The sequence below is a fragment of the Cyprinus carpio genome, chromosome A8 (assembly GCF_018340385.1).
Source record: "Cyprinus carpio isolate SPL01 chromosome A8, ASM1834038v1, whole genome shotgun sequence".
Lineage (NCBI taxonomy): Eukaryota > Metazoa > Chordata > Actinopteri > Cypriniformes > Cyprinidae > Cyprinus > Cyprinus carpio.
This window is the reverse complement of record NC_056579.1, coordinates 4921781-4941816: the sequence shown is the minus strand read 5'-3', so window position 1 is coordinate 4941816 and position 20036 is coordinate 4921781. Positions and strand designations below refer to the sequence as shown.

Here is a 20036-nt window from a genome sequence, read left to right as displayed (position 1 = left end):
AGCAGACGCTTTTATCCAAAGCGACTTACAAATGAGGACAATGGAAGCAATCAAAAACAACAAAAGAGCAATGATATATAAGTGCTATAACAACTCTCAGTTAGCCTAAACGCAATATACGTAACAAGGGCTTTTAAATAATATAATAATAAAAAGAAAACAGATAGAACAGAAAAAGAATAGAGCAAGCTAGTGTTAGAGGTCTTTTTTTATAATTGTATAATAAATGAAAAGAAAATAGATAGAATACAAAAAGATTAAAAAGGTAGTTTTTTTTTTTTTAAATAGAATTACAATAGTGAGTGAAAAAGTTAGAGGGTCAAATAAAGATGGAAGAGATGTGTTTTAAGCCGATTCTTAAAGATGGCTAAGGACTCAGCTGCTCAGATTGAGTTGGGCAGGTCATTCCTCCAGGAATACATGTAGAAACAGCGCATCCTTGTGGCGCAGATGTCACAGAAGAGCATACACAGCATAAGGTGATATGGAGAGACACAGAGGAGGCCGTTGACAAAGAAATTTTTGTTTTCTTCGCTTACAAAAAGTGTTCCCGTCGCTTCATATAACCCAGATTGCATGTCTGATGGCAGATGGAGTATTCTGACGACGACTTTCATACCTTTTATGGACCTTGACACTGTTATTTACTTGGCAGTCTATGGGACAGTCTCAAGCCTTCCAGTTTTCATCCAAAATATCTTAAATTGTGTTCTGAAGATGACCAGAGCTTTTACGGGTTTGGAACGACATGGGGGTAAGTGATTAATGACAAAATTTTCATTTTGGGGTGGAGTTTCCCTTTAAATGCTCCTCCCACATATGTAATATGTTTATACATCTCTCATAGAACAGTGCGATAAACTGTATCCATTATTATCTGAGGAACGCAATAAAGCAGTCACTTAATGGGAAGTGCAAATAAAAAAACATTTTCTAAAAGATCTTTACACGGTGGGCCAAATGAATTACAACACTATGAGCAACTGAGAAATGTTAATATGCAATCTGTATGAACCGAGGGAATGCATTTCCCGTTGCCAAAGGATCTAAACATCCTTTTATTCAGAGGTAAATCAATGTAAATGGAAGTCAAATGTGTCCAATCTAACCTTGACTTTATAGTCAGCATTTATTCATATCAAAAGATGTGTATACAATTATATATTCAATCTATAATTATCAAAATAAAATGAAAGCTCCCCCATTCCCAGCATCTGATCCAAATGATCAAAGATAATACATTTATTACAATACAAAAATACTGTACATAGGTGCCTTAAAAATCATCACGTAAAGAGCTCTATCCAGAAAGCACTTTGCTGAAATAGTCTCATTGCTCCAAAGAGTTCGTTATAAATTGCACGCAGTTAGTCAAAAAAAATATAATATTTAAATCTTGCCGTGCATTTTCTTTCAATTAAGATAAAAAAGCCAATTCTTGCTGGAAAACAGGCATCCGTTTGTGTCCAGCAACAGAGTGGCTTTTCCCAGACCTTACGACAGATGAAAAAAACCATCAAAAGAATGAAAATAAATCTTTAGAAGCCGCTCTTTACATTTATAATCTCTCACTCCACATAAGGATCTAGCAATTACGAAAATAAATAGTTCACAAGTGAGCGGACAGAAAGTTATTTCTCATTTACCTCCACCTATTTCTCCACCCACCTTTTAACAAGAAGATCTCAGAAATCTGAAGCAGCATCTCTGAACATGACATCCCTGATATGAGAAACCCCCATCCCAACCATCCCTGCTAATAGCGCCCACGATGAACGTCACTGCTTGAAACAATGAGATGGAATAAACAGAAGGCCTGATTCATGATGCTAAACAGTGCAGCTGAAGGTTGTACGTTCAGATCAAACATCACCACCGTGGACAGCAGCTGAGCTAGCTCAGAAAAGCAAGCTTAGAAAAAAAATAAAGAACAGGTCAGTGATGATGAACTGCAGCGCAAACCTCATTCTCTGAATTCTCATCGTCACTGAAGCGACTGAATCCGCCGCTACCAGCCTAACCCGTTTCTTTGAGTTCGTCATAAAGAAAAAAAAAACACGTAAATCTGTATTCCCAACCCCATGATGCTATTGCACCAGCCTGAGAGAGTTGCCCCAGCCTCACACTTCCTGTCAGTGTCAGAGCAGAGGCGGAGGTTCAAGTTTCTGTTGATTAAGATGATAGACAGTATGCAAGAATGGAAGAGATAAGAGTGAGAAAGAATGAATGAAAGAGAACGTGTAAAAGACAAAAGGACAGAAATCAGTCCGTCTCCATGCTGACACAGGAAGCGGCTCCATCCATGCCATCACAGGTCTGGGATGAGATGTGGTTCTCTGGCTGGGTGGAGGAGGGTATGGGTGGAGGGATGGTGGGCTGGCGGATCTTGTCTTGGCGCTGGTAGAACAGGAGGTAGGCTGCACTGGTCTACAAGAATAGAGGGAGAGTGAACGTTTCAGTGACCAGCGACTGTTTATTTGTTTTTGAAAGAAGTCTGTTATGCTCACCAAGGCTGCATTTAAATGGTCAAAAAATACAGTGAAAACAGAAATACTGTGAAATATTATTACAATTTAAAGTCACTGTTTTTCGATTTTAAATACATTTTAAAATGTACTTTATTCCTCTGATGCAAAGCTAAATTTTCAGCATCATTACTCCAGTCACATGATCCTTCAGAAATCATTCTAATATGCTGATTTGCTGCTCAAGAAACATTTCTTTTTATTATCAATATTGAAAACACCAGAGTTTCCCACACATTTATTTATTTGTGGCGGGCCACCACAATATCAAAACTGACCGCCACAAAACGATTTTCCAAAAGGCTTTGAATTCATTGAATAAACATGAGCACTGCACGTTTCAAAATCAAAAACCGATGCCGGTGTTTTTATATCATTGTATTTCAGAAGGAAACCGACTGTAGTTAGAAAATTTTCGATTTAATTTTCATTTCATTTTGCATGTAATGCTTGATAAAGGCAGCGTTTGTGAGCTCAGCGCTGCTTTACAGCCGTTACCGGAGAATCCTGTATCTCTCCCGCTCTTAAAGCGCCTCCTGCTGGCAGAAAATTAATTTACATATATATGTATATATGGGGGCGGGGGAGTGCCGACACAAATAGAGTGTGAGGCTGTGGGAAACACTTAACACTTAATATTTTTGTGGAAATTGCTAAATTTTCAGGATCCTTTGATGAATAGAATGTTCAAAAGAACAGTTTTGTAACATTATATATGTCTTATCTATCATTTGTGATCAGTTTAATGCATACTTGCTGAATAAAAGTATTAAAGTCTTAAAAAATACTGACCCCAAACTTTTGTCATATTGTGCTTATTAGGGATGCACGATAAATATTGAAATGATTTAATGCGCATCTCGTCAGTAAAGCCGGTTCTGTAATCTGCTGTAAATCTCTACTCATGCATGCTTTTACGTGGAGCAGCATTTACTACACAGAGCCGATGTTCACTGACAAGCTGCACAAAACCACGATCATATTTTGTGTATGTTTTGCTCGTCAGTGAACAACGGCTCTGTGTAGTAAATGCTGCTCCATGCGAGAGCACCGACGTGTAGAGATTTACCACTGTTTACAGAACCGGCTTTACTGACGAGATGTACTTTCATGAATCACAATTAAGCACTATAAAAGCACTAAATAGTAATGAATTATGAATCGCATAATTTTGTACAGAAACTGCAAAATTAAATTCCAGGACTTTCAAGGACTTTAAGCACTACTTTTTTCGTTTTCAAGGACTAAAATCAGAGATCACAATATCGTTATTATCTTTCAAATTCTAATAAATGAACGAATAAAAAAAAAATGGTTCAAATAAAGTGCAGCACATGCAAAGCATGCAATGGCTGTGGCAATTTGAAAAGATACTATGGCAAAGATACTATTATTGCTTTACTTATTCAAAGTAATTGTTTTTAATGAATATATGATTAACCTGAAGACTACATTTATATATTAAACTAACGATGAGATAAAAATAATAATTGGTTCAAATAAAGTATCAAAACCAAGTAATCACATGGATTTATTGAACATCACTGTTAAAATATGTAATATGCCTATAAATAATATGAACATAACCTACATTATGTATTATAACAAATACCTGCAGAGGACCTTTATTTTGAAATTGCAATGTATAACATATCACGTAGACTTAATAGAAATATGTTAATGTATTCTCCTGTGTTTGCATCGTTTTATAAATGATTTACGTTATAAATCTAGAGAGATAATACACACCTTTTTACCAGATAAACGTTAAGCAACCCAAGCTCACAGCATACGCAGAGGAGGAGTTTGTGGACCGAGCAGCTGAGATGGAGACATGCTCCAAGCTAATTCATATGTAAATGAGTAAATGATACTTAAATGATAACAGTGCAACACAAAACGCCTCAGACTTTATTTGCATTCCCAAATGAAACCCAAACAAACAGCACATGCAATAAAAGACCGAACAATATAATGCAAGCACTATCTAAGGTTTCACCACAAAATCAACTTTTTACTGACTTCACAAGACCGAATTTCACCTCAAGGAGTAATATTGTGAGATATCGTGCGTTCAAGAGAAATGGTTCTGTATTTATATCAGACGCGTTGCATCGTTAATTTTGCGGGAAAATAACTGTTTTTATCCAAAACAAAAATTATCACAAATTTTTTATATACTGCCTTTTAAACATTCAAGTACTTTTTCATAAATATGGCTGTTTTCAAGGGTTTTCCAGGACTTAAATTCAAAAAGTCAAATTCAAATACTTCAAGCACCTTGTATGAACCCCTGGAATTGTATCTTTAATTATATTATTATTAGCCAACTCCCAAATTACACCTGGATTTGAGATCCAGGCTAAAAATTTGGGAGCAGCCACCAAGAGTTTGTGTAGAATAAAACAACTCTAGTCCACTGATATGACCAATTGTTGTGGACATCATTTTAAACAGATCAGTCTTTTTTTGGACACGTGTGGCCAAGTCATTTCGGAGGCTGAGAAAGTTATTGTATTTTGAGGAAAAACAAACATTTCATTTTAGAAGAGCATGCACTGATGAATCAAATTTAATAAAAAACAAAGGGTCTATATTGATTTCATGTTGATAAAGCCAACCACAGAAAGGTGCATTAATCTCACCACTATTTGTTCCTCCCTTGCATAGGTCACCTTGCTGTCGTCAAAGTAATACCACTGACCATTATCCTTGTTCCGGGCATAACTAGTATCTAGAAGAGGACAAAAAATAAATATTTGTGTAATGTTATTGTCACTAATCAAAATAGCATGCAATTTTTGACATTAATGCGGTTTAATAAAAGCTAAAAAGACTGATGCATACAGTGACCGTCTCGGAGTCCGCCGTAGTGGTTGGACACAGCGATCAGGTCATATCTACAGGGAGGTTCAGTACTGTTCACGGTCTTCTTTAGGAGGAAACCTGAGAAGTCCAAATCCCTGCAGTCAAAGAATGAGAGCTGCTTTTCACCAGAGCAATAACAACATATGGAAACAAATGGAAACAAATGTAATAGTTTGAAAATCAACCACTGAAGATAGTTAGTTTGCTATATAAAGGTTGCTAACTAATTTATAGAGGAGGATGTGAAGGAACATTTATGACTCTATTTTTCCACTATAATTATTCAGTATATCACCATTACACAAGAATAAATGAATTACTGAATAAATAACATTTACAATTGTACAGTCCAAAAGATGTGAAATAAAATGCGCCCATCCTTAATAAAAAGTGTCTCACACAGCTGTAGCGAATCAATGCGTTTTTTTATTTAACTTCTTTTAGACTGAAGCACTGCAACACCCGCTGATTGCCATTAAACTGCTTGAAAGATCAAAGACAGTTTTTAATATAACTCTGACTGGATTCGTTTGAAAGAAGAAAGTCATATACACCTAGGATGACTTGAAGGTGAGTAATTTATGGGCTGATTTTCATTTTTGGGTGAACTAACCCTTTAAAAATTCTACCAGCCCAAACCTTTTGGACACTAGTGTATGTATGTATGTATGTATGTCTTCATCTGACAAACAGTACTTCATCTTACCGCAGGGGGAACTCCACGATGGTATCCAGTTTCTCTCGAGAGTATTTTGTGTAGGAGAAACGCTTTAAATGGATAATAAGAACCTCTGGCAAAGACCACAGATCCAGTTTCTTAGTGGCAAGCTGATGCTTTTTACATGTCGGACAATACCTACAGACCACATAAACAAAGACAAAGTTACATGTGCAGAGGAAGCAAACTTGTTCTTTAAATACATCTCTAGAAATTATGAAACAAATGCTTCTGGCTTTAAATTAATGCAAATATATTACATATTTTAACAGTGATGTTCAATAAATCCATGTGATTACTTGGTTTTGATACTTTATTTGAACCAATTATTATTTTTATCTCATCGTTAGTTTAATATATAAATAACAACACAAAATATTCCTCTTTCTTCATGCTCATAAAGGATAGATTGGAATAAAAGGCTAGAATCTGTGATAGAACCAAGTAGTAGATTACCAGGGGTTTTCCTCTTCCAGTGTCTCTACTGTTGTGAAGAGCTCTAAACATTCCTGCAGCTGTACTGTGGTTTGCTGGTGAGGGACATCCATGCTCTGATCCTTTATATATTTCTGCATAAACACATTAAAAACATGTGTTTGCAACAGAATTGATGCAGTTTGCATAGCTCGAAACAGCCAAGACCGAAACTAAAGGATTTTGATATTTAATTAATTAAAGGATCAAATTAATATTGCGTTTATGCATATTTTAAAAACTTTTAAAAATCACTGTAAGAGCAGACCAGTGGTTCCTGACTGGTGAGGTACAAGGTGAGGTCATGGACATTCAAGAAAAACAATGATAAATGCTATTTTTTGAAAAAATGTAACTAATGCATATTTAGGATAGCACAATAAATAGAATATTACCTAGCGTAGGAATGGAAACAATATGTTTATTTATTTATTTTAATGATGTTTACATTATTGTACATAAACTTTGGTGCTGTGTTGGGATGAGAACCACTGTTTTTGATAAATTAAATAAATAAATAAATAAGAGAAAAGCTAGGCAATGCAGTGCTGATTTAAAACACTTTACATTCAGTAATATTATTTTTTTTGACTGCACTGACACTTTCGGATGAGAACAAAACTTGAAAAGAATTGAGCTAGTAGAGCTGCTTATAGCTGAATTGAACTTGTTTCAGAAATTGAGCAACTTTACACCGTTACTGAACTGAATCAACTCTGAACTGACTTCAGTTGAATAATCTTTTTAGATCTGCTTTACAGCAGAAGTTGCATATCTGTTATTTTCAGTTGCTTTGAAACAATCTGTATTGTATAGAGCTGTATATAAGTGAAGGTGACCTGACTTATCACTGCATTAGGATAAACACAATAAAACCAAAGCAAAAATCAAACAAAATTGAGTCAAGTATGGTGTCCCATATTCGGAATTTATCCTCTGCATTTATCCCACACAAGTGTGCACACACAGCAGTGAGTAGTGAACACACACACACACACACACACACACACACACATACACACACCGTGAACACACACACAGAGCAGTGGGCAGCCATTTTTGCTGCAGCGCCTGAGGAGCAGTTGGGGGTTCGGTGCCTTGCAATTTCAAGGGTTTCACCTCAGTCATGATATTGAGGGTGGAAGAGAGCACTTGTAGATTCACTCTCCCCAGACTCGAACCCTTGACCCTTTGAGTTACAAGTCCGACTCTCTAACCTTTAGGCCACGACTGCCATCTAAGAGTATGACACTAAACCTCTAATGGAATAGACTGGATTGATCCATGTATGAGAGATTACATTCATTTCCTAGTAAAAGAACAGACGCAAAGCATTTCTTAAGGATAAAAGAGTTCATTAGTAATCCTACCTCGGCTTCATTCTCATTGTAGTACTTCTTCTTCATGTCAGGGTCCCAGTCGATGGCGATATATGGCTGAGCTAAAAAGAAACAGTGAGTCACGCCATTAGGAGCAGCAACATTTGCGCTTATGAACGCAACAAATTAAAAGATACCAAATGTGACTATGAAAAGATGTGAATTGAGCAGCCGGAGAGATAAAAGACATGCAATCTCACTTTGTTATGACCCTCACTTGTCTGCACATGACCCTAAAGTTGTACAAAAGCATCAGATGTGTAGAGAAGTCTGTTATAAATTGAGTTTCTCATTAGAGTGCACTTACAGCTGAAAGAGAAGCTGCCATCTGTCTCTCCCATCCCTCGCTCTGTGGTACCATTAGAGTTGACCGCCTGCATGGTAAAGAGGGCTTTTTTCCGCCTCTCAGTGTAGCGTCGTCTTCCCGGAAGCCTCTTATTTGCCTGTGCACAAGATGCAGGCTCCTCTTCTTCCTCATCCTCATCTTCGTCCTCTTCCTCCTTTCCCGAAGGTTCCGCGCCAGCACTTTGGTCCCCGTCAGTGGCATCTTGGGAGTTGGTGTCAGTGCTACCGCATGCTGATTGGCCCTCCTCCGTACTGCTGCCCCGGTCTGGTTCGCTGCTCAACTCCTCCTCCTCAGCTCTCTCCTCCCCCTCGCTGCTCGGGCTGGCTTCTGATTGGCAGTTGTTCTGCTCTTCGGTTTGACTGCTTTCTTGAGTCTCTTCCTTTTTCTTGGATGGCCCCGCCTCCTTAGAGTCTTCCTCACCTTCATCTGTTCAGAAATGAATCATTATTGGTACACTAAATGCTTGGAGTCAATTTACGTTTTTTGAAAGAAGTCTCTTATGCTCATCAAAATGCATGCATTTATTTGATTAAAAATACAGTGAAATAACTTTGTTCCATTTAAATATATATGTTAAAATGTAATTTATTCCTGTGATGCAAAGCTGAATTATCAGCAGTCATTACTCCAATCTTCAGTGTCACATGATCCTTCAGAAATCATAATATGCGGATTTGCTGCTCAAGAAACATTTCTTAAGAAACATTAAAACAGTTGTGCTGCTTAATATTTTTTTTTGGAAACCATTAAATTTTTATCAAGATTCTTTGATGAATAAAAGGTTTAAAAGATCAGCATTTATTTGAAATAGGAATCTTCTGTAACATTATGAATGACTTCACCGTCACCTTTAATAGATTAAATGCATCCTCGCAGAATAAAAGTATTAATTTCTTTTAAAATAAAAAACAAAGTTATACCATCACTAACTCCATTGGTCTGTGCCTTGTACAACTCTTCCTCTTCTTCTTCTTCTTCTTCCTCCTCTACTTCTTCTGAAGGGTCTAGTGGACGGACATATCGCCTATGCAAGGACACACTCATGAAACATATGAATGGCAACCCATAAAAATCACATCACAACAAAATGCACTCGAAAACCAGTGATACTGAAATAAACAAGCACAATAACACCATATGATCACAGAAGATACAAGAAGCAGTTATTTACCAGATGCATTTATACAAAGAAACGTATAATTGACTGCATCTGCTAGCAGTAAAATATGTACAAAAATATTTTTATGGACAATAATCAATACGACGCAGTTAAAAAAAAAACATAATAAAGGAAAAATGCAAAGCATCTGTATAATTAAATTTTTTTTATTCAATTAAAATTCCAGGACATACATATCTGGTAACATTTTTATAGTAGTATTAATATAAATGTTTTTGTTTTATTGTTGAAATAATGTCTATCGTACAGCATACTCAAAACAAAAATAATAAATGTACAGCATACTGAAACCTAAGGGATCCCGATATTTAATCAAAACTAGCTTAATAAAACTAAACTAGCTAGACTTACGCCAGTCTTTTCAGGAGGAGCTGGTAAAGATCTTCCCGTGTGCACTGGGCGCGTGGCACAGATATCAGCAGCGGGTGACCGAACAGGGAGGTGCCGTAGCTGTTGCTGCCCGAGCCGTAATCTCTGTAATGGGAGCGTTCACGCATGTAGATGGCCATTACCACCTCCTCACCATCCTGATCCACGCAACCACTGCTCAGCTGATACCTGCATCAACACACCACAAAACTCAGCCAATTGTCTGGAGATGCATCTTTGATACATATTTTAGTTTTCTTTCCTTAAAAGGTCAACTTAATGCATTGTGAATTATATTTTGAAATAAACTACATTATATGAATTGAAAAAAAAAAAAACTAGACACTAAAAAAAAATATTTTTTTATAAGGAAATGTATATATTATATATATAATATATATTTGAAAATAGATATATTATATTTTAAAAGGAAATATATATATATATATTATATATATATATATATATATATATATATATATATATATATATATATATATATATATATATATATATATATATATATATATACATTATCCAGCTGTATTTACTCAGTGCAACTTATAACATCCAAGTGAAAGATTTAACACCAACATAAAAAGCAACAAAATGTGATTATTTTGAAGGGGGGTGATTCTTTTCTATACCAATTGTGTGTGTGTATATATATATTTTTCATGAATATATCATGGACAATATTGTCAGGTATTTGGAAATTAAAGCCGTTAACTCAGATTAGTTCTATCTTACACAAATATATCGTCCCGGTCCAATATACAGCGTGTTGCCGTGTATGTACAATTAAAGCCATTTACTCAGATTAGTTCTATCTTACACAAATATATCGTCCCGGTCCAATATACAGCTTAAGAATTCGTCAGTTTGGTAAATCCTATAGAAGTGGTGATTGAAAACATCAGCCACAGCCATCTGTGAAGAGCAGACCAATTATGAGCTCAGAACAAAAACTTTAAATGGGTTTAGATTCTTGACGACAAGGATACAGGGTCATATCATTAATCAAACCAAGATTATATCAATAAAAATTCGTCAATACATTTTGCCAGTGTTTCAGTAGTTAAAAGGCTTGTTTGAACCTGGCTGGGAGGGATGCCTGTTGCCTGAGAGAGGGCAGCGCACAAGTCAATCACTCGGCCAGCTTTAGGGACAATCAGACGATACTGCAGAGGGAAGACAGACACATTCATCAGTCATCAGGATGAACAAAACTCTCAGTTAAGCAGTGGTTTTACTGAATCCTTACTAAACGCTGTTCAAGAGAAATGTCAGACTACTTTGCCTTAAGCAAAACCGGTTCTGATGACATCATCACACACCACCAGCTGTCTTCCTGTTTACAAACCTGCAGTGCAACATCATTCACATCTGCCAAACTCATAGCATGGGCTCACTCATAATGAGCGTGTCTGTCGTGCTGCACATATGCTGCTTTTCCTGACAAAAATGATTGAGCATTTTGCTGTTTTTTTCATTATATGACATTATACAAACCTGGGTGGGTTTGGCCGTGGGATCCAGTGACACATAGAACACCTCCATGACCCTCTCCTTACTAACAGGTAAGGGCACGCTCAAGTAGCAGAAGGGGTCGAAGGTCACAGAGACCTTGTTGCACTGGGGACACACCAGCGTTGACTTAAACAACCCGTGGAATGTGTCGACGATGACTGAATCGTTCCGCCGCAAATGGTTGCGCCATGCTTCCTCAGCCACTTCCTGTAAGCAATAAATAGAAATGAGGTTCTCATAGGAAAACTTTGTTTTGTTGTAGAGACATTAATATGGTTACGTTTAGAGGTTGACCAATAGTGGATTTTACAGAGACTAAGCTGGAAAAACTGGTTGATAACAAATGAATCACCAGATATTTTTTTTAATAACTTACAACCGAATAAAATAGAATGGAATTTATTTATTCATTTGCACACTTTGTTTATAAAAAAGAGTGACAACAGCATTTGATAAATGAACTATTAATAAAGTGATATGTGTCACTGATATATGGCATGAGGTGCACATTACGCGAGTTATTCTTTGTGTACTATAGTGTGTGTGTGTGTGTGTGTGTGTGTAAAGCACCTGGTCAGGTCTGCCATCAGCATCCCTGAGTTCAATATACTCCTTCTTTTTGACCCGGTTGAGGTCTTCATGTAGACCGTCCAACAGGAAAGACAGCAGCTCCTGAGAGTCGTGTTGCTGGTAGCCCAGAAACTGTGACGCAAAGTGGCCTACCTTAGTCTGCAAAGACGTACACAAACAATGCTGCTTAATTTTCTGCACTACTAATGGAGCAACACTAAAAACACACAGGATTTTAGCGTTTAAAGCCTGTAAATGAAAATATTTTAAAATATATTCAAATAGAAAACAGTTAATTTAAATTGTAATAATATTTCACAATATTACTGTTTGACTGTATTAAATAAAACATTACATAAATAATAGATCAAATAAATGCAGACATAGTGAGCAGAAGAGATGTCTTCCAAAAACATTCAACGATTATTGTACTCGTAGTTGTTTTTGCATATTAAGCTTTTATTATTAAACCTTTATTGACAGGAAAGCAGAGAGGCAATCGTATGAAGAAGAGGGGAAACAGTATAGTATCTGAAATGAACTGATTTGAGCTCTGCTGGTGTCTGTGAACAAGTTTTGCACTACAAATGCAAATGCAGAGTGATCACTACAATTAGGTTACCTTAAATACCCGAGGAACCACAGAATAGTGCCTGCCTGACCACATCTGTTTGATGACATCTGCGTATGCTTCTGCAATTTCACCCTTCATGCCCAGAGGGTTGGTGAAGTTCAGCTCCTCCAGATATGAGTTCTTCAGAAAGTACTCAGTCAGTGGCGGCGTATTACTTAGACACTGCAGGGGGAGAAATGCACACTTCACTTTAAGAAATGCCTTTTGTAAAAGTTATGAGTTCTGAGTGTTCAGTGTTCATGACCTCTGACCTGTAAAGCTGAGTTCATGAAACAGGTGTTGCCTAGGTTTGTGAGGCCACACACTCCAGGAGGGCCTTGATACGAGTCCTCATCAGCAGAGTTCCGCCTGGAGACACAGATTTCCATATCAATTCCAAATATTAAATAAAATCCAAGTGATGTTTTAAAGTCCAGAGAGCTACCCACCTACACAGCATTTCTGCATGAGATAACTGCATTTCAATTTTTGATTTGGACAAACTTTCAAACATATTTACGGTGGCCAAAAATGTTGGCTAGGTAGGTAGCTTGCTAGGTTTTAATTCTTTTTGAGAATTATAACTTTAGTAAAATGTTTTGCAGCACAACCAGTTATAATTAGTTTTTATACAACAATTTTCTTCTCTTTAACAGTTAGAATAAAATTACAATTAAGAATTCAATTTTAAGGCCATCTGTTATACTTCTCAGCTAAAAACCACACAATCCATGACCATAAACTTTATTATATTAATGTCACCTATAATATCACCCAGAGATATACTGAAAGTTGTATATAGTACTTTACCTGCCTACATTCAGTACACTCACATAAAGCAGTACGTACACTTTATAGCAAAATTCGCTGTTATTGTTCATGTTCACAGCTCCAAATATAATGTTCGCATATATACAGTACACTCATGTGATATAAATAATACTATATAGCAAATCTCAACTGCCTGATTTTTTCGTCACAAAAATGTAACTATATTATATATATAAAGTTGGAAATATATTACATTTGCATACATACAGTACACTCATGTAAAGTGATATTTGCTATATAGCAAATCACAACTGCTTGTTTGCTTGAATTGTCACAAAATGTAAACTACATTATCACCCAGCTCTAATCTGGCATGAACTACAAGGCATAAAGATATTAATTTAATACATTAAAATCATGACTTTCAGTAACGCTGCTTTGAAACAATGTATATTGTGGAGAGCACTATATGAATCTTGACTATAACACAGTGTTTTATGACACTGTAAAAGATTATCACATCATAAGGTTGTGGAAGTGTAGAGCAAGTCATTTTGGCTGCCAAGGTTCAGTAAATTTTTTTTTTTGATCTGGGAAGGAACTCTTGAGTTCTAACGTTCAAAACACATTGAGCTCTTTAGTTCCAAAAAATCTTCTTTTTAACCTACTATACTGGTTTATTAGACTCTGGCATTAAAGCCATAAAGGATGATCTTCACCCTTTAACAAAAGCATGAGGGTTTTCTGGAGTGACTTATTCAACAGCGGGTGTAAACAATATGGTCCTAGTTATTTTCAAAATGAACAATGTTTTCTACCAACCACAGGATTGATTTCAAAATGTTTTTGTGCTACACTGATCTCATTGCCTTGCCATTTCTTGAAGATATAAGCATTTAACCTACCACAACTAGCCACAGATGTAAATGAATGGGGTATACGTTTTGTGCTTTAGACACGTGTCTTTCCATTTTCCTAAACAAAAACAGAAAGGAAACTTGCACTAGTGCACGAGAGAAGGAAGCTGGTGTCTTTATACTCACATGATCTGAGGCCTAGATGTGGGCCACGTACCATCTGCATTCCTGATCTCCATAATCACCGTCTGCAGAGTGAGCAGAGCATGTTAGGACACAACACACACACATCCAGGGTGGTCCATGTCAGAGCATTCATTTAATAGTAGCAAGGTTTGTCTATATGACAAACCCACAAGGCGAGGTTGCTGGCAGTTATTACTGTAAATGTCAGCAAATTGTTACATAACAGAATAGATGACCAGAGTGTAAATGGTAGGTGTGTATTTTACCATGCCAGAGCTGAGGCAGGTGTCTAGGACAGTCATGTTAAGGTTGCGTAGCCTCTCTGAGCTCGTATCCGTATTCCGCATCCACAGTCGGCTCTCAGCAGTCTCTGATACATTAAAATGCTGCCGTATCTTTTGATGAATAGCATCTATCAAACACAGATATACATGTTATAGATTTAAACACATGCACGCATTCAGAGATCTGCAGCTCAGATACACCAGGCTGCCCATATCCTGAGGGGTTTCATACATCAGTTTACAAAACATATTTGCATGCCAAATATAAAATAGACTTGCAAGCGAGACTAACATTCTGTAAATTTATTGGCAATCCAGAGCTTGAGCTGAACTTTTGATGCGCCGAGGAAAACATTTAGTTTATTTTTAAATGAAGTATAGTTGAAGACATTTAGTATGCCTGTTAACAGGCATAATTCAATGCTTATAGCTACGAGTTACTAGGAGCAGAAATAGTAATGTATTGATGTAACTGTCATCTAACTTAAAAGACATACTCTTAATAACATACACTACTGTTCATGAGTTTGAAGTCGGTATGATTTTTCTTTTTTTTTTCTTTTTTAATTAATATTTTATTCAGCAAGTATGCATTAATTGAATAAAGACATTTATAATGCTATAAAAAATATTTTTCAAGAATCTATTTAATCAAAGAACCCCGAAAACATATATAAATGTAAGTTTCCACAAACTTATTAAGCACCAGAATTGTTTTCAACATTGACAAAAACTAAAAATAAATCAAAAGCAACAAATCATCATATTATAAAAACATCTGTAGGATCATGTGACACTGAAGACTGAAGTAATGATGCTAAAAATTCAGCTTTGCATCTTATGTATAAATTACATTTTAAAATATATTCAAATAGAAAACAGTAATTTCATATTGTAATAAAATTTCAAAATTTTACTGTATTTTTGATCAAATAAATGCAGCCTTGCTCAGCATAAAAAACTTTGTTTTGCATCATGTGAATAAATTATATTTTAAAGTACATTCAAATAGAAAATGGTTACTGACCCCAAACTATTGAACAGTAGTGTATGAACGTCACTGAATAAAAATATCAAACCATGAAGAGTTTAAGGTCATAGCACTTACACACTATACAAGCAAAACATTTCACTAAAAACATTTATGTTTAAAACACGCCAGATTTGTGCCATTCATTTGCATACAACTGCATGAGAAAACAAGCATGTGCAAAGAAGTTCCTTCTTTTTCAAGTTTACATTTAGTGAATTCTGTGGATTTCTATAGGTTATATAAAACCTTTTACATCAATAGAGGATCTAAACATCACAAATTGAGCTTAGTACAAAGAAAGCAATCTTCAAAGATGGAAAGTGGACTGAATTTATTATTATTTGTTATTTTGGATGCATTACTTATTGAAAACAAAACCCTAGCCCAGATATTCATTGCAGTGATTTTACATGCAGAAAGCAAAATGAGAATGTATCTTTAATCAGATATTTTTATTTGCCCAAATATTTATTCTATCCATTAACAGCCTTTACTCACGTATCTTGTCTGCTCGACTGAAGCGTGCAGAAACAGTACTCTCCAGGTTGCTAGAAAGACAGAGGTAGATCTCCACAGGATAGACCTCTACTTTAACAGTGCTGGGAAGATCAACAACCTGGAAAGAGAAAGAAGATGATTTTCACATCATCCTCGATTAATGACAAACACTGTCTATCTCGAACTCAACATCTCTTTTGATTTCATAGAAAGAAAAGTCAGAAGTCTTGTTAACACTACCTTTCTTTCCAAAGGAGGCTGATCGTCCATCATGTCATACCACGACAAGAGTCCACTCCATAATACTGCAAGAACCAAGACAAACACAAAATACACTAAAAACCAAACTTTAAGATGGTAGGAATCCAGATCTACAGAAAGCATACTAAATATTTCAAAACATCTTCTGCCTCCACAGATATTAAAGGAATAGTTTGCCCCAAAAAAAAGAAAAAATGCTGAAAATGTACTCACTCGCAGGCCGTTCAAGACGTAGGCGAGTTTGTTTCTTCATCGGAACAGAGTTGGATAAATGTAGTATTACGTCACTTGCTCACCAAAGGATCCTCTGCAAGTGAATGGGTGCCGTCAGAATGAGAGTCCAAACAGAGGATAAAAACATCATAGTAATCCAAAACTCAATAAACGTCTGTAAGAAACGAATTCATCAGTAAGGAGTTAACTTTAAACTGAGTCCTTTATCCTATAACTTAGTTTTCTACAGTATACTTTTTCCACTGCAGGAAGCATTATTATGGACTCATATTCTGGTAAGCAGATGCCTTGATGGATTTGTTTCTTACAAACATGCATCTTCTCACTATTCACAACATTAACTGATGGACTGGAGTCGTGTGGATTACTTGTGATGTTTTTATCAGCTGTTTGGACTCTCATTTTGACGGCACCCATTCACTGCAGAGGATCCATTTGCGAGCAAGTGTTGCAATATTAAATTTCTCCAAATCTGTTCCGTTGAAGAAACAAACTTAATCTTGGATGGCCTGGGGGTGAGTAGTTTTTCAGCAATTATTAATTATCGAGTCAACTATACCTTTAAAGGAACAGATTTACAGAGAATGAGAAATTAAACGTTTTATGGTGCTACTAAGGGATCTTGTGGGTAACATAGCAGCACTTACCTTCATAGAGTTCAGTGTTATCAATTTTCCCGGGATAGGAGGAAGAATTTTGGTCCCCGGTGTGCACATACTCTTTCCACTGATCATACCACCTTTTGTCCAACAAATACCTGCAATACAGATACATGCATCTGTCACATTCAACACCGCTTGGTTGTAGAAGTCCAACATCATTTAACAAGCTTTAGGACCAATCTGTTTAATGTAAACTGCACAGGGCAACAGTGTCACACATGAATTAAGACACCAAACGCTTGTCATTTGCCCTCTAATGACGGGAATTACAGTCTTTCCTGTTCAAGGAACGAGAACAAACCGAAAGTAACTTTCCCATTACAGACTGACACAGCTTTTAGAGATAGAAGTGAAACTTAAAGCAAGTGCAGTAATAGCTTAGACACCATAAAACCAGGTCATGTGAACATTTGCTTAATGAAAATGAAAAGAAATGAAACAGTTTAGAGTTGACGACGTTGGAATCTGGTGCGACAAGCAACCTGTCAAACCTTCAGGATGCTAAAGAAGCTGTTAAGCAGGAAACCCGATCTATTAGGCCTGACAGCTGACCTGTGTGTTAGTTTCCCTCTTTTCTTTGATGTCTGGATCATTTAACTCTCAGTCACATTGGCATGTCTGTTTCTAAATCTGAAGACCCTAAAGACACTCAGACCGCATAAACCCAAGCGCGTTATCAGTTTCATCAGAGCACTGTTAGTGTTTTATCTGTGTTGTTGTTGTTTATTGAATGTTTGTTTGTTTGTTATTTAGGCTGAAGTTTCTCTCACCAGCTGTCTCCGGCCCGGAGCTGCTGCTGGTTCAGGTTGTCGATCTCCCGCCACTGGGTCTCCAGTCCCGGAGGCTCCGTAGCCGAACCGGTGCTGCTGTTCGCAGCCATAATCACTCATAAAATCCGAAAAGCGCCGTTAAAGCCGCATAGACACACCGGAATGTTTTGACGGAGGAAGTAGGAAGCGGTTAGAATGACAACTTCCGCCCTGCGAGAGAGGGGCGGAACTTGTTGTGGCTAAAAGGGATACAGCAAAAACCGGAAGCTAACAATAATTTGAATTTTCTACCCATTCGATTGTGTTTTATTAACGTCTACACCTACCCCAAACCTAAACTTACCCCTTACTTTTTTTTTTTTTTTTTTTTTTTTTTTTTTTGCGTTTTGTAATAATAATTACATTTATAAGATTATATAATCTATGTATTTAATTATACGATTATATACAGTATACTACTATATATAAATGTTAATTTATGCATTAATTATTATTCCAATAATTAATTTATTAACTACTACTCCAACTCTAAATCTACCCCTTACAACAATGCAAAACTAATAATTATTGTTGTAAAGTGTGAGAACGCCTCCAGGGCGTGTGTGATGGAAGAGAATTTGTTTCTAACCTATTTTGTTAGGTCACATTTGCAAAATATATCCAAAAATATATGACCATTGCGATAAATATCTTCGCACTTTAATAAAATGTATCATTAACTTTTTTTTTTTTAATTTTGCATTTTGTAATAATAATTACATTTATAAGATTATATAATCTATGTATTTAATTATACGATTATATATACTACTATATATAAATGCTAATTTATGCATTATTATTCCAATAATTAATTTATTAACTACTATTGCTGAAACGTTTAACTATTATTGCTGAAAAGTGTCCCAATAATCAGATAAAACTCTTTATTATTATTATTATTATTATTATTATAAATTATTATTATATCACGATCTAATTACAATATTCCACTGAAACCTTTAGAAATGGAAAGTATTTTCAGTGCAAAATGTTATGTAGGCCTACTATACATGCATTCAGCTAATAAAGGTAATGTTAAATTTTTTTTGCAATGATATTAATTTAGATTATATACGTTTTCGCATTTAATTATTATTTAATTTATCAATTTAACTATTAAAGGGTTACTTCACCCCAAAATGAAAATTTTGTCATTAATCACTTACCTCCATGTCTTTCCAAACCCGTAAAAGCTTCGTTTGTCTTTGGAACACAATTTAAGATATTTTGGGTGAAAACCGGGAGGCTTGTGACTGTGCCATATAAAAAACAATAAATAAATAACAGTGTCAAGGTCCAGAAAAGTATGAAAAGCATCGTCAGAATAGTCCATCTGCCATCAGTGATTCAACTGTAACATTATGAAGCGACGAGAATACTTTTTGTATGAGAAGAAAACAAAAATAACGACTTTATTCAACAATTCCTCTCCGCAGTTACTTATTTGGCAGTCTATGGGACATTCTCAAGCCTCCCTGTTTTCATCCAAAATATTTTAAATTGTGTTCCGAAGACGAACGAAGCTTTTACGGGTTTGGAACGACACGGGGGTAAGTGAATAATGACAAAATTTTCATTTTGGGATGGAGTATCCCTTTATTTTTTATAGGCTAGCTGAAAGCATTCAAATGACCTCATTCCCTCGTTCTTGTTATCAGAGAGTTTTGGCTGTAGGACTATGCATATGGCACAAGGTGGCGGTGTTTGTCAAAAAAACACAGAAAATAGTGGCTCGCTTCACAGAACTAAAAATACTTAAATTGCCCAGAAACTGAAAAGGGGTGTTTGACTAATCAAACATTTTTGGTTGCCAGTTTGGGCACCTGCAACTGTTCAAATCTGCTATGAGTCCTAAGAGATTTTTAA

At 36.1% G+C, this 20036-nt stretch overlaps 1 protein-coding gene across 1 annotated transcript; it reads right to left on the bottom strand.

Moving 5' to 3' along the window:
• Positions 1-1098: 1098 nt before the first annotated feature.
• Positions 1099-18356, bottom strand: LOC109070605 (ubiquitin carboxyl-terminal hydrolase 11-like). The gene is made up of 21 exons (XM_042761737.1): positions 18129-18356; positions 17344-17453; positions 16442-16572; positions 16202-16319; positions 14653-14798; positions 14387-14448; positions 12845-12941; positions 12582-12755; positions 11960-12118; positions 11372-11596; positions 10957-11040; positions 10695-10789; positions 9842-10048; positions 9231-9334; positions 8272-8736; positions 7956-8026; positions 6568-6680; positions 6100-6249; positions 5373-5488; positions 5171-5259; positions 1099-2427 (listed from the first exon to the last, which is right to left on the bottom strand). Exons 1-21 carry the CDS (start codon positions 18236-18238, stop codon positions 2263-2265), a joined length of 2991 nt encoding a protein of 996 aa, XP_042617671.1. The 5' UTR covers positions 18239-18356; the 3' UTR covers positions 1099-2262.
• Positions 18357-20036: the final 1680 nt, after the last annotated feature.

Excerpts from the sequence above, each read along its gene's own strand:
- LOC109070605 (XM_042761737.1), bottom strand. The coding sequence starts at position 18,238 with ATGGCTGCGAACAGCAGCACCGGTTCGGCTACGGAGCCTCCGGGACTG. Across the intron at positions 12,119-12,581 it reads TGGTTCCTCGGGTATTTAAG|ACTAAGGTAGGCCACTTTGC; the intron begins GTAACCTAATTG and ends ACGTCTTTGCAG. Across the intron at positions 10,790-10,956 it reads CAGGCATCCCTCCCAGCCAG|ATGGCTGTGGCTGATGTTTT; the intron begins GTTCAAACAAGC and ends TGCTCTTCACAG.